Source organism: Diadema antillarum, unplaced genomic scaffold, assembly GCF_040938485.1.
Source record: "Diadema antillarum isolate AM-2024a unplaced genomic scaffold, OU_Dant_1.0 seq00000197_RagTag, whole genome shotgun sequence".
Lineage (NCBI taxonomy): Eukaryota > Metazoa > Echinodermata > Echinoidea > Diadematoida > Diadematidae > Diadema > Diadema antillarum.
The window spans coordinates 719004-733698 of NW_027271259.1; the positions used below are offsets into that span (position 1 = coordinate 719004).

At 36.5% G+C, this 14695-nt stretch overlaps 2 protein-coding genes across 2 annotated transcripts; both read left to right on the forward strand.

Moving 5' to 3' along the window:
* The first annotated feature begins 707 nt into the window (after positions 1-707).
* Positions 708-2832, forward strand: LOC139728761 (echinoidin-like). Its single transcript, XM_071639701.1, has 2 exons — positions 708-962; positions 2599-2832. The coding sequence occupies exons 1-2, from the start codon at positions 708-710 to the stop codon at positions 2830-2832; spliced, it is 489 nt and encodes a 162-aa protein (XP_071495802.1).
* A 5116-nt stretch (positions 2833-7948) lies between these two features.
* On the forward strand, positions 7949-14364 carry LOC139728762 (alpha-N-acetylgalactosamine-specific lectin-like). The gene is made up of 2 exons (XM_071639702.1): positions 7949-8203; positions 14131-14364. Exons 1-2 carry the CDS (start codon positions 7949-7951, stop codon positions 14362-14364), a joined length of 489 nt encoding a protein of 162 aa, XP_071495803.1.
* The last annotated feature ends 331 nt before the right edge of the window (positions 14365-14695 follow it).

Here is a 14695-nt window from a genome sequence, read left to right on the forward strand (position 1 = left end):
CCTTCAATGTACGCGATCTTCTGAAACATGGTGTTCGGGAGTTTTAAGATGAAATCCTGGTAATGTCTGAATTCTCTTCATTCTATTTCCAACTCCTAACATTGACTCATCAAATGCGAAGGACAGTTTTAAGTTTCCAAAATACTTGAAAATACAGACTTGCTAAATTGACTTTGTTATACATGTATCTGAAGCAATGGTTTCTAACTTTTCATACTGCTGAGAAGAACTCTCCGTTGCCAGTCTAGAACCTTCCTTTTAATTTGTCAAGCAATCAATTTGATAAAAGACGATACTTCAGCTATGGAGTATCATTATCAAAAGCGTTGCTTTACCTCTTCAGTCTTATTTTCTGTATTATCTTTCTGTAAATTTCTTCACGATCATCTGTGATTACGAACAACAGCAACCATGAGAGTGATCATTATGCCATTTCTCATAACAAATACTTACATTGCTGGACAACCAGATAAGAGAAGGAATGTCCCTTCATTATCCGTTATTTGCTTTTGTCATGCCTTTGAGGTGTCTGTTTTGATTGACATATTATGTGAATTCGATTTCTCGTTATTTTTCCTCCAAGCACGTGTGCTAGGCGATATTCTGTATGCCTTTATTTCATATCTTTATTTATTCTGTAAGTTTTCCCTCTGTTTTATCATTCATTCTACAGAAGAAACGAAGTAAGCTTCTCGAATCCTGAAACCATGAACCTGACGATTGCTTTTCTCGTGGTCCTGGCGTCCTACATGGCCGTTGGTGGCCAGGCATGTGGGTGCTGTCCAAGGTTCTGGACTGGGTTCCACGGCTCCTGTTATCGGCTCTTCTTAGCGAGGAAAAACTGGCAGGAAGCAGAGAACCACTGCGTCCGTCTTGGTGGTCATTTGACGTCGGTGCTGAGTGAAGCGGAAAATACTTTCCTCTACAATTACTGGCGAAACACGGTTCCATCTCCTGCATGGGTAAGGCATACGAGGTAGATGGGGCTTAGCAATCCCGCATCTAGTGCCAAGCGAATAGTAGTCGAAAGAATAAACATTTTGAATGAAAACACCGATTTCAACTTTTTATATACTTTCAATCACATCGGAAATTATAAACACCTAATGCAGAAGTGTTTTTTTTAACGTACTTTCTTGTTTTCTTAGCTCTGTCTTATCTATCTTTCTGGTACAGTATTGGAATTTTTATGAAGTGATATATTACTTTCAATAAGTTTCTTTTGTTTTAAAATTTGTGCTTGTTTTGGATATGTATAACTGAAAGAAAAATTAAGCAGAGAGAAGATATTTTTTCTTTATTGAAGTACGTGAGTGCAGTGTGTGTGTGTGTGTGTGTGTGTATGTATATGTGTGAGTGTAACAGCCTGTCTTTGACTTTCTTTGAGGGAACTACACTGTATATACGCCCGCAAGCATCTGCTTCTAAAATAGGTTCCCATACACTCAATTTTATTCATCCGCCATGAATGTAATGTAGCTGAGAATGATTTCAGTTGATGTTGTGCCATGTAAATGCTATTTGTATACACTGAACTTATAATTTATAATTCATGTGTTACTTTACAGTGTCATGGATGGATGTTGTAAATATACAACACTGTATGATTTATGTGGAAACTTTAATATGTGAAATGAAATGAAATGTTCTGGTTAATGAACTCATTTCATTTTCGTGGGTGTAGGAAATTTCTTTGCTTCAGAATAGGTAACCCTGTCATGTTCGGATTTACGGGGGTCATCCTACAAACTTACACCAACCTACGAGTCATTCCGTTATTCCGAAGGTCCGCTAATGCGAAAATGAAATAAGATTCGTAATTACGAAATTTCTTATTACTCTTATTATTCTCTACAAACTTACACCAACCCACGAGTCATTCCGTAATGCCGAAGGTCCGCTAATCTTAAAATGAAATCAGATTCGTTATTATAAAGTTTCTTTATTTTGAAACATACAAAACTGAATAAATGTTCGTCAATACGGAAATGGTAAAAATATTCGTTAATCAGTATAATTGTGGCGTTAATTCCGAAGGTTCGTCATTCCGAAAATAGGATAAGGTTTGTCTTCCTTGAGGCCCATTAATCCGAAATTGAAAAAGGGTCCGATATTCCAAAGGTCCAATATTTTAAAGGTTTGTTGATAAGGGTTCATTCGGAATACAGAAACTAAGGTTATTTCACTTTCGGAGTAACGAACCTTTGGAATAAAGAACTGTAACCGTTGAGACCTATTATTGCTCCAATCTTCAAAATTTACGGTCAAATATCAGACAGGGAAAATGGAAATACGGCTTGGTCAATGAATGTATCTATATATCTAGACCTTACAACTACATAAGTATATGTCATTCACCCCCCCCCCCCTTTGTTGTAAATCCCAACTTTTTTTTCCTTACTACGCAAATGTATGTCACTCGATATATACGTCATGAGAACAACTTCGAGCAGAAAGAGCAATCTTACATATAGGCCTGTGCAGTCAGCATAAAGAGATTCTTGCGTCATCCGGTTCCTGTTTATTTAACTCACAGTTGACAGCAGACAGTAATAAATTTATATTAACATATTTTTCTTGTGTCACACTTTCATTAAGGGGTTCTGGATTGGTTACAACGACATCAGGACTGAAGGCTCGTGGGTCTGGAGCGACCATTCCACGCCCAGAGCTCCGTATACCAACTGGCGCCAGAATCAACCGGACAACTTTCAGGGAGGCCAGGACTGCGGCAAAGTGTGGTACACTGGGACCACTTCGGACACAGCCAGAGACTGGGACGATGGCGGATGTGGAGTTCTCGGTGACTACATCTGCAAGTTGACCTTCTGATCTGCTACAACCTGTGGCGTTATAATGGATTGGTTATTGCGTCAGATGTTGCGTCAGTAATTGCACCCACTGTTACGTCATTTATTTGCTCTCCAACCATGCACACCATATTCTATTTCGTCTAATCGTATTTATGTAAATCCAAAATGAATGAAATATCTTTGTGAAGCTCGGTGAAAGATGGTATGACATATCAATCAACATATTTCTCTATATAACAAGTGATATCTCTGGTCTCATTTTCTGATCTATAAGGATATACGTGAATTCAGTTTGGAACATGTGAAATGTGTACCATGACTATTTGCATTCATGACTACTGAAAGTTGATTAAAACAAATTTCAACTGTTCTCAAAGAAAGCGTTATCATTAGTAGTTTTCACTTTAATGTTTGTTTTCTTGTCATCGATCCAATCAATGATATTGTACATTAAATCTCTCTCTATGTGACTTATCCAAGGTTTCAGAGCTTCCTCACCGGTCAAATTTAGTTTAGCTTTGTTTAGTTTAGTTTGTTTCAATATATCAAACTGGGACATGCAAGTACAAAATACAAACATGGTACACGAAACCACCTATGCACAAAATTTCAGCGGTAATGAGATCAATTTGACAAAATTTAACGAACACAATTTTCACAATATATAGTTTGGTAAATAACACCAAAAATTAACCGTAAACAAAATTAATGTATCATAGGTGAATGCACAAACAATCAGGTTAGTCAAGGCACCACCTGTCTGAGCAGTAAAATTCTAACAATTTAAATACAAGGGCTTGTACAATTTAAACTCAATATAATGAGGACTGACACAACTTTATTTGAGACACAACAAAGTACCCTCTCAACTACTGTAGTCAATAGTTTCCGTTGTTTTGTATCATCCATTAACTCTCTGTATTCCACATTGATTACCTGTCCGTAGGTGTGTGTGTAAAGTCTGTGCACATATGACTCAATGGTACAGAATGGGTTAAAGTATGTCATTGCAAAACAAGTTTATCTATAATGATACAACAAACAAAACTTTCTGGCACCATGCAATGAACCTTGTTTTCAATCTTTTCTACTGTTTGATAATCATAACGCGTAAAATAGAATGATAATGCATTTACATTCATAATACCATTCTTCTCTGCATGCTGTGCTTTTTTTTTCTTCAAAAATATTATATGACTTCCTTACAAAATTTCTACATCTTTACCTAAATCTCTTCAGTGATATTATCAAAAAACAATCGCACATTGTTTACCAGTTGAGATAGTCAGAGGTATCATCTGGTTATTACAGAATTTCTTTGTACAAATCTTATAGTCTTTAGCAGGCACCCAGGACTATTATAGGATAGGGACACTCTTGTGCTTTATAGGAATGGTATAGTATTGGTTGAGATGAGATTTCGGACGATAATTTGCAAACAGTGTATTAAAAATGTTAAAGAGCATAAAATTCTAAACGGAATTCAAAGAGTAGTTGATGAAATCCGTTTCGAAATGACCGAGATATCAAAAAAAGGTTAAACAAAGTGTTCCTAATAAAAGGCGAGACCAACTTTTATTTGATAGCTTTGTTTTAGATATCTTAGCCATCTAAAAACAATTTTCATCAAAAAAGAATAAACATTGAATTCAGCTTCGATTTAGATGCCCTTTCATATTTCATATAAGAGGTTTCTCGTTGTCTCACACACACACACACACACACACACACACACACACACACACACACACACAAATGGAAACCTGAAGTCTGGAATAGTTTATTTGACAGCCTTGGACAAAAAAAAACCCTACATACAAACAAACAAACAATTTAGTTCTAGTTCTAAACGAGGTTGTTATTCGGTCACTCGAGACGGAAAACTAGGACATTTCTAGACAATATTTTGTCTATGTTATTTAGGACAAGAAAGTTCGTGATATTCTATTCAGTGATTGATCTATTTAGTTTCTCCTTGACGGCGCCAGTGCACCATAGTCTTTTCTGAATAATTGTATCGTCCCTGTGTTTTTGGTTGTTTCGTGTACTCTTTATCCGACGTCCTGAATCTGATGTGTTTAACAGTAGTAATGTATACGGTACGAGAGAAAAATGATAGCTAGGAGAAAAATAAAATAGTTAGGGATAGGGATCAAAGAAGGACTGCAAGGAAAACAAAGAGAGGGGGGGGGGAAGGAGAGAGAGTGGGGTTACAAAAAGAGAGTGAGAGAGAGAGAGAGAGAGAGAGGGAGGGAGATAGAGAGGGAGAGAGAGAGAGAAAGAGAGTAAATGAGTTGGAGGATGAGGTTGACGCTAGACATGCTAGAGGGGTGTGACTTTCGTGCATGGGCTGATTGGAACAAGTTTGTATAAAGGAGATGAAGTCTACCCCAGTGTTCATTCGTCTACCGCTGGTTCTTCTGAAGATTATCCCAATCTGTTCTGAACGGCTGTCTTCATAAAATCTTCGTGAGTATCGATACTTCATGGCTATTGAGGGAACTGATGAAATTTCGCACTTAAATCGCTCAGGCTTTTTTCCCAACAGAAAGGAAATCTTTATACCTCCAATTGACGCGATCTTCTGAAACATTGGGTTTGAGAGATCATAAGATTAAATCATAGTTATGCCTGAATCCTCTTCATCATGTATCCAACTCCTAACATTGACTCACCAAACGTGAAAACAGTTTTAAGATTCCATAATGCTTGGAAAGATAGACTCGAAAATTTGATTTTGTTATATCTGAAGAAATGGATTCTAACTATTCATACTGCTAAGAAGAACTCTCCGTCGCCAGTCTAGACCCTTCCTTTCAATTTGTCTTAAAAGGCGATATTTTCAGATGTGGAGTATCATTATGGAAAGCGTTGCTTTACCTCTTCAGTCTTATTTCCTGTATTATCTTTGCGTAATCTTCTTCGTGATTGTCTGTAATAATATTATTACAGGCCATCATGAAGAAGCAAAAATTGAGAGTGTGATCATTATATTACTGCTAACAAGTGCTATATCAAAGGACAACCAGATAAGAGCAAAAGGTCACCTTATTATTCCTTATTTGCGTTTGTCATGCCTTTGAGGTGTCTGTTTTGGTAGACAGATGTAGATTTGATTGCTCGTCTTTTTTTTTTTCTTTCGGGAGAAGTTTTCATAAAATCATGTGATGAGATTATTAACACTTTGTCCAACAAAGAACATATGATTGGAGTTTTTTTGGATTTAAGCAAAGCTTTTGATACAATTGATCATTAAATCTAATTTAAAAATTATCAAAATCAGGTATAAGAGGTATAGTTCTTTCCTGGTTTAAAAGTTTTCTTCTTAATCGCAAACAATTTGTTTTGTTTCAGTCTAAAACTTCTTCTTATTCAAATGTTACATGACCACCCCCCCCCCCCGTGGTGTGCCCCAGAGTTCAATCCTCGGAGCGATTCTCTTATATATATATATATATATATATATATATATAAACATGATATTATTAATTCATTGTAATTATCTTCTTTATTTCATATTATTTGCAGACGACACAAATACATTTTATTCAAAAACTCTTATTAACACTCTGAACACCGCATTGTCCAAGGTACCTCTGTGGTTCAAGTGCAATTAGTTGTCACTGAACGTTGATAAAGCCTGTTTTATGCACTTTAAGAGCCCTCAATCCCATTCCAATCACAAAATAAATGTTTTTATTGACAGCGTACTTATTAGTAAAAGGAAATCCACCAAGTTCTTAGGTGTTATTCTGGATTCAACTTTGACTTGGAATGGACATATTCATAAAATATGTACACGTATTTCGATTTTGAAAGCGATTGGTATACTTTATAAGTTGAAACCAATTTTGACAAAGAACGTTCTTCTAATTTTGTACAATTTCTTTTGTTCTACCACATATCAATTACTGTAATATTTGTATGGGGCGACTGTAATAAATCCAAAATTGATTTGTTATTTCATTTGCAGAGAAAAAAAGCCGTCCGAATTTGTACAAGTCACGTTACTAGGCCCATACCGATCCTCTATTCAAACGACTGAAAATATTAAAAGTAAACGATTTTCATATTCATCAATTCTTTTTTTAATGTTCAAATACATTAACAATTTACTACCGTTCTTCCATGATACTTTCATCTCAAATAGCAAAGTACACTCCTATCCTACTCGTCATTGCAATGACATTCATTGTAACCCGAAGTTACTTGTCGCTCATAGATCCATCCTACACCATGGAGAGGATATTATGGAATTCTCTTCCCGAACAAACTAAACATGCACTTCATATTTTTCTTTTAAAGCAAACATGACAGTGTACATTATATCAAGTTATCGGAATCGGCTTATATCTGACCTTTGTAATAAAAAAAAAAGCTAAATAGATTAATTGTTAATGTTTTGATACTCCCCAGTCTCCTTACATAAAATATTCAATGAATATGATATTCAAGTTTTTCTATCTTAAAAAGGCACATAGTACAACTTGTAGTATCGCGCGCCTGCTCTGCTCTTCCACTTGCACCAGCACTCACCTCACTCACCTCATATTCTGTAAATATAGCGTCTATGCAATTTTCGTTGTTGCAATCTGATGCCAGAATGTTACTGTTTTTTTTTCTTGCATTTTCTTTTCTTTTCGATGAGTATACAAGATGTATGTTTAGCCCATTTTTTCTTCTCTTTCAAGGATGTCGTATCTTCAAGATGTATGCTTATTATAAGACAGTCTTCTGCATTTAAACTCCCAATACAGGTACCATAATTCAGTCTGATCATTTGATTCACTTTATTTAGAGTGGTTCCCAATCGACGTGTTATCTTATTCTTTTCTTTAATCTGTACACATATATATCTCAGTTTTATATTCGGGTGTACACACTGTATGCTCCATTGTCTTGTAAACAAAAAGAAATGACTGCATTCAATTTGTAATATATATATATATATATTCCATGCAGAAAATTCCTGATAAATGCATTTTAAATATTATTGAAAATTGAAAATCCAAGCACGTGTTCTAAGCAAGATCCTGTATTTCTTTAATTCACATTTTATTTAATCTTTAAGTCTTCCCTCTGTTGTATCATTTATCCCACGAAAGAAAATAGTAAGTTTCTCGAAACCTGAAATCATGAAGCTGACGATCGCTTTTCTTGTGGTCCTGGTGTCCTACATGGCTGTTGGTGGCCAGGCGAGTGTGTCCTGTCCAAGGTTCTGGACTGGGTTCTACGGCTCCTGCTATCGACTCTTCTTAGCCAAGAAAACATGGCAGGACGCGGAGAACCACTGCGTCCGTCTCGGTGGTCATTTGACATCGGTGCTGAGCGAGGCAGAAAACACTTTCCTCTACAATTACTGGCGATATACGGTTTCAACTCCTGCATGGGTAAGACATACGAGGTAGATGGGGTTTCGGCAACCCGCATAGTGTCAAGCGAATAGTAGTCGAGAGAATAAACATTTTTAATGCAAACACCGATGTCATATTTTTATACTTTAAATCACATCGGACATTTTAAACACGCAATGCCGAAGTTTTTGTGTTTTCAAACATACTTTCTTGTTTTCCTAGTTCTGCAGAATTGAAATTCTTTGCAGTGATGTATTGATTTTAATAACTTGCTCTTTCTTTTTATTTGTGTTTGCCATGAGAATGTTATAATTGGATGAGAAATTAAGCAGACAGGAGTTTCTTTTTTCGTTGCAGCGCCGTAGAGTAATGTAAATAGCACCCGCGATATAGATAATTATGGTAAAAACAAACGACACACACAAAAAAAGGAAAACTGACCAGAAACAAATGATAAAAGGGTAAAGATTTTGAACAAAGAAAATGGGTTTCCATCGGGATTTGAAACCGAGACCTCCGCATTGCTAGACCGGTTCTCTACCCACTGAGCTACAGAAAGCCCTTTCGTCCCATAACCCTTGATTCTCTTTTAAGAACTGTGATACAGTTTGCAGTTTGCATAACTTAATAGCGCCATACAAATGTAATTATTGTATTGTACTGTATTCATTTCGTTTCATATCAGATCATTTCTTATTTGCTCTAACGATGGATTAACCTCCGTACAAAGCTTTACTGACATAACATAACTATGTGACTACATTGATAATGAATTTCGGGTAATAGTACATACAGGGTGTTCCAAGCTTTAGTTGCCTCAGTACGAATTTGCGAAGTTGTAATCAGCTGGATAAGAATACGACTTAATACGACTTTAATAAGGTTCGTTATTCCGAAGTTCGTTTGCACTTATCATTTTTTTTTTATCTACGAACCATACTTCATTTTCGAATTGACAAACCTTTGGAATAGCGAACCTTATTCTATTTTCAAATTAACATACCGGAATAACGAACCTTATTACATTCTCGGATTAACGAACCTTCGGAATATCGAACTTTATATTTCATTTTTGGATCAACGAACCTTTTGATAACGAACCTTTGGGATATCGCCACGATGTTCTGATTAATGAACCCATTTTCTTCGATTTAAGGAGCCTGTTTACAGGTAAAGGGATTTTTTTTTTTGCGTAGCTAACCGTTTCGATTTTAAATATGATAATCGAGGGTTATCCCACAAACTGACACCAATGAGTCATACGTCCAACGAGTTCGACATTGAAAAATGGGTTCTACACTAGGCAAACAAGGCCCATGAGTCCGACACTAGGGAAATAAGGCCCACGAGATCGACACTGCGCAAAAAGGGCTTACGAGTCCAGCACAACGCAAAACAAAAAAAGAATGTCCACGAGACCGACACTTGGCAAATAAGAGCCACGAGTTCGACACTGGACAAAAGGTCCACAAGACAGGATAAAGAGCCTAGATACTAGGGCCTAGATAAAGAGCCTAGATTTCTAGAGCCTAGAAACGGGCCCTAGATACTGGAATGACCTCTCCCCCGAAATAACAAGCTGCTCGTCTTTATATTCCTTTAAACGTAAATTAAAAGAGTTTTTATTGAGTGCATATTTTGCAGACACTGAACAGTCGTAATGTCTTATGTAATACTGTGGTATGTTATTGTCCAATCAAACATTTTGTCAACACGTTGCAGATTCCATTTAGGGTCTTGCCATCGGGCTCTCTGAATTCATCATTAGCAATTCCACATTCTACTTCGTTTCCCTCTCTTCCTCTTTCCCTCTGCCCCTCTCTAACCTTCTATGCAGAGCTTGACGGCAGGCACCAAATGGCTTAATAGTTGTACATGTTACTTTTTGTGTCTTACTGATCATATCCTGGTGAAAGTTTTAATGCAACAATAGTTTATAGTATATATACCAAAGTAGGCTCTATAATAATGATGGCTCGGTCACAGTAACTTCATATTAATGTATAGTTTGTTTGTTTTTCTTCTTCTTCTTTTTCTTCTTCGTTTTTATTACATAAAATTTGGCAACCTTACATCATCATTCTGGTCTTATCTTCTATCCGTTCTCCGTTTCTTTTTCACAAACACTGATTACTCGGGGCTTACAGCCAAACAAGCTTGCTTTCATGTAGGTCCCGTCATACTTCTCTTTGATCAACCCCATTTCGATTTCGATTTTGACCAGTTATCATTACATGTAATTACTGTGTTATCACCATGTATATTGTTTGTTTTCTGCACATTGTTCACAAGGTAAAAGAACTTGTCTGGTTTCTGTTGTAATGTTCATAAATGAGAAGTATGAAAATAAATGAATTGAATTGAATTGAATTGAATTGAAGAGCGCCACCTGTATCCCAACTGCATATAGATAAACTCCTCAAAATAAATTCTTTCAAAAACTTCCATTTCCTAGACATTAGATGACTGTTTGGTCAACCTTTATGTTCAATTTTAATCTGCAGATACTTCCGCAGCTTTTAATTCATGGATGAAGCCTGGAATCTAATGATAATCTCACAATGCATTCTTTTCAAGCACATTTCTTCACTGAAACGACAAAGCAAATGAGAATTATACTGTTTGACATATCACGTTTGCTCTATTTTGCAACATTTCACATTTGACCTTTCCTCATACTCAGTCATACTGTGCATGCCAAGAATGCATAATGTAAACAATTGAGTAATCGTTGTAAAGAAAATTAATCAGACTTTCTTATGATGTCACATTTGAATGAAATGATGTAGTTTTAAGAGAAATATGATACATCAAATCGGAATTGCAGAACTTTTTTTGGAGGGGTTTATTTGTACAGGGTGTTGCATTATTGACATTAGGGGAAGAAATAAGATATATGAGAAAGAAATAACATATTGGAGGGGGCACTTTATTTCACGCTGTAGAGTGTGAGATTGTACCTAATTGAATAGTGAAAAGTAGTGTAAATAGTGTAAAGGGTGTGACATTGATGACAATGATAACAATGTACTCTTCATGGACCCCCAAACAAAGAAAGAAAGAAAGAAAGAAAGAAAGAAAGAAAGAAACACACAAACACACAAACAAACAAACAAACAAACAAACAAACAAACAAACAAACAAACAAATAAATAAACAAACAAACAAACAAACAAACGAGAAACGATGTATAGCTTCTTGTTTAGGTATCTAACATGACATCATGGTATTTTTTGTAGACTTGCCCCATTTTAAGCTAGAAGACAGATGGGCCGTACGTCATATTTTTCCCCTGTTCTCTCGCATTACTAGTTAAGTATTACATATACCGGACGGTAAAGAATTATTTGAGAACCAGTTATAGCAACATCTGTCAGTATAATGTATGAATTACATAAACTAATGAAAACATTTTATATCGCAACGATGCATCCTCGATTTACTATATGTTTTTTTCTTTTTGCTTTTAATAATCCTCAAAGTTCTCAAAGGAATTCCTTAATTCTCGAGGGAATAAATTGTTCTTTGCAAGCATGCCTCTTCTTTTCCTGTATCATTACAATTTTCTTGGTGGACGCTTATGTTATTAAAGTTGCGCTGATGAATAAACCCCTACAGATCCTTCTAAGCAGGCTTGCACTTCGACATGGACGATTATTTTGTGAAACATTTCCTTGTAAAGTTCTTTTCACAGTTGGACGTTTTTCCAGTCGGCTGGTCAGAATATAGACATTTTTTTTTTTTCCTGAATAAGAGTATGTTTTGCAGGAAGGGAAGGGACGGCTTCGGGGGATAAAGTCGTCTACCACCGCGAAAGATAATGATAATGGACGTTGAAGTTATAATGTTCATATAGCTGTTGAAATAGATGTTATAAACTAGCGCACCCAAATAAAAAAAAAAGTCCTGCTGCAATATAGAAAACTTATGATGTGAGATCAAAGAAGACAAAAATATTGATAAGCGTCATGATTATTCTATACGCATGTAGAAATGGGCGTGAATTCAAGGGGTATAGTGCCCCCCCCCCCCCCAAAAAAAAAAAAGAAAAAGAAAAAACATATATATATACTGATTTGAACGAACCGGAAGTCTCATATATTCATGAAAAGGACTCTATTGGGACCAATTCCTAAAAAAAAAAGAAAAAAAAAAAGGCGCGGTATATGTCATTACCGTACAGATTATCAAGTTACACTTACCAATCAAGAATACAGGGTGTACCTACAAAGGTTAAATATTTAAAACGTAAGCGAGGGTACTTTTGCATTTTTGGAATCGAAGTAGAGAGTTCTGGTGTACACTTTTAGTGACATTTTGTAAGATTTTACGAGCGCGCGCGCGCGCGCACACACACACACACATACTATAAGACAGGTCTTCATAATTCAAGGGGATGAGGGAGGGCAACTGTCCATGCGTGCGGCTATAGTAACATGCTAGAGCCCATTAGAGCAAGACTAGAGTAACAAATCTCCTCTCTCATCACTTATATCTATTTTTCATACACTTAATTTGTCTAATTCCCTATACCGTTATTGGTACACCCTTTACAACCATCACGTATTTTTATTTGGTTTATACATGCCGTTGTTAATTCCGTCGAACTCGTTGACCTTTTATGCTTAGTGCCTGTCTCGTGAGCTTTTTATTGCGTACCATCGGACTGGTTTGCCTTTTTTTTTTGCCTACTGTCCGCGTCTTGTGTGCCCAATTTGCCTTGTGACAAATTGGTGGACCGTATAACTTGTGGGGCCTATCTTATTTGATGCCGAACTCATGGGCCTTGTTTACTTAGTGTCTAACTCGTGAGCTGTATAACAAGTGGACAGTATAAGTCGTGAGTTGCATAACTCGTGAGTGTGGAACTAATGGCAAGCACCCGATTAACGAACCTTCTGAATAACGAAGATCACCCATTGCTAGAAACTTGCGTCAAAAAACACGATTAATGTGGAGCTGACAAGAAGACCTTGTACTTGGCAGGTGCCCGGACAGGTGACGTGGGTAGCCTCCGGGGAAGTATGTTTCACCTTACTGAATTAAAATTTCATGATTGTGACGGAGAAATTGATAATACAATTACAGAGGATGATTATATCAATGGATTCATTTTAAGGGATACCTAAAATAACGCACAAAAGCAGGGCCATTATACACAGGGGTGAAGTTCGTTATTCGGAAGGTTCGTTAGTCCGAAAATGAAATAAGATTCGTTATTCCGAAACATGAAAAAAAAACTGCATGAGTATAAATATGTTCGTCAATCAGAAAATGGAAAGGGAATCGTTATTTCGTAAATTTGTGGCGTTTATCCCGAAGGCTCATTATACCAAAGGTTTGTTATTTCAAGAAAGGGAATAAGTTTTCCCTGAGGCTCATTAATCTGAAAACGATATAGGGTTCGTCATTGCGAAGATCTAATATTCCAAAGGTTTGTTAATGGATGCGTACAATGTTATTTCTTTTCCGGAATAACGAACCGTTGGAACTTTAACCGTTAATACTGATTATTGCCCGAATCTTTAGAATAACGTTTATCATTCAATGGCATTAAAAGTACGGTTTGATCAATTGCACCTATATAGATCATTCATCTCGATGTCCCCCATTGTTGTAAATCATAACATTTTTTTTTCCGACGACGCAAATGTATCCCAATAGATGTATTTAATGAGAACAACTTTGAGCAGAAAGAGCAATCTCACATGATATTTACAGTCAGCAGGTATAGGTAGGGCTCTTTTACATTCCACACATACGTATACACACATGTATATATATATATATATATATATATATATATATATATATATATATATATAAATATATATAAATCGATTTTTCACGATTTCATGCCATGCATATTTCTCTTCTCTATTTGGGATGCAATTTAATGAAATCTAGCACCCGATGGCAACAAATACCGGTAGCATATTTTGATTGTGTAACACTTTTATCAGGGGTTCTGGATTGGTTACAACGATATCAGGACTGAAGGCACGTGGGTCTGGAGCGACCATTCCACGCCCAGAGCTCCGTATACCAACTGGCGCCGTGGCCAGCCGGACGACCATCAGGGCAGACAGGACTGTGGCAGGGTGTGGTACACTGGAGCCAGCTCTGATACGGCCAGAGATTGGGATGATGGTCAGTGTGGAGCTCGCGGTGACTACATCTGCAAATTGACCTTTTGATCTGCTGCAACCAATGACGTCATAATGTTTCTTTTATTGCGTCAGTTCTTGCGTTAGCAATTTTGCCAACTATTACGTCATATTTTGTTTTTCTCTCCGATCATGTTCCACATATTATCTTTCGTCTCATAATTTATGCTTAAAATGTTCAACGCCCTCATTCAAACATAACTCTTTTCAGATCTTAACCCTGAGCGTTTTACCATTTTAATCGTCTTTATGTAAATCCAAATTGATTGAAATGTCTTTGTGCAGTTCGGTGAAAATTGGACTACATACACATCCACTTATTTCTCCATAACAGGTGACGTGTATGGTCTCATAGTTTCTA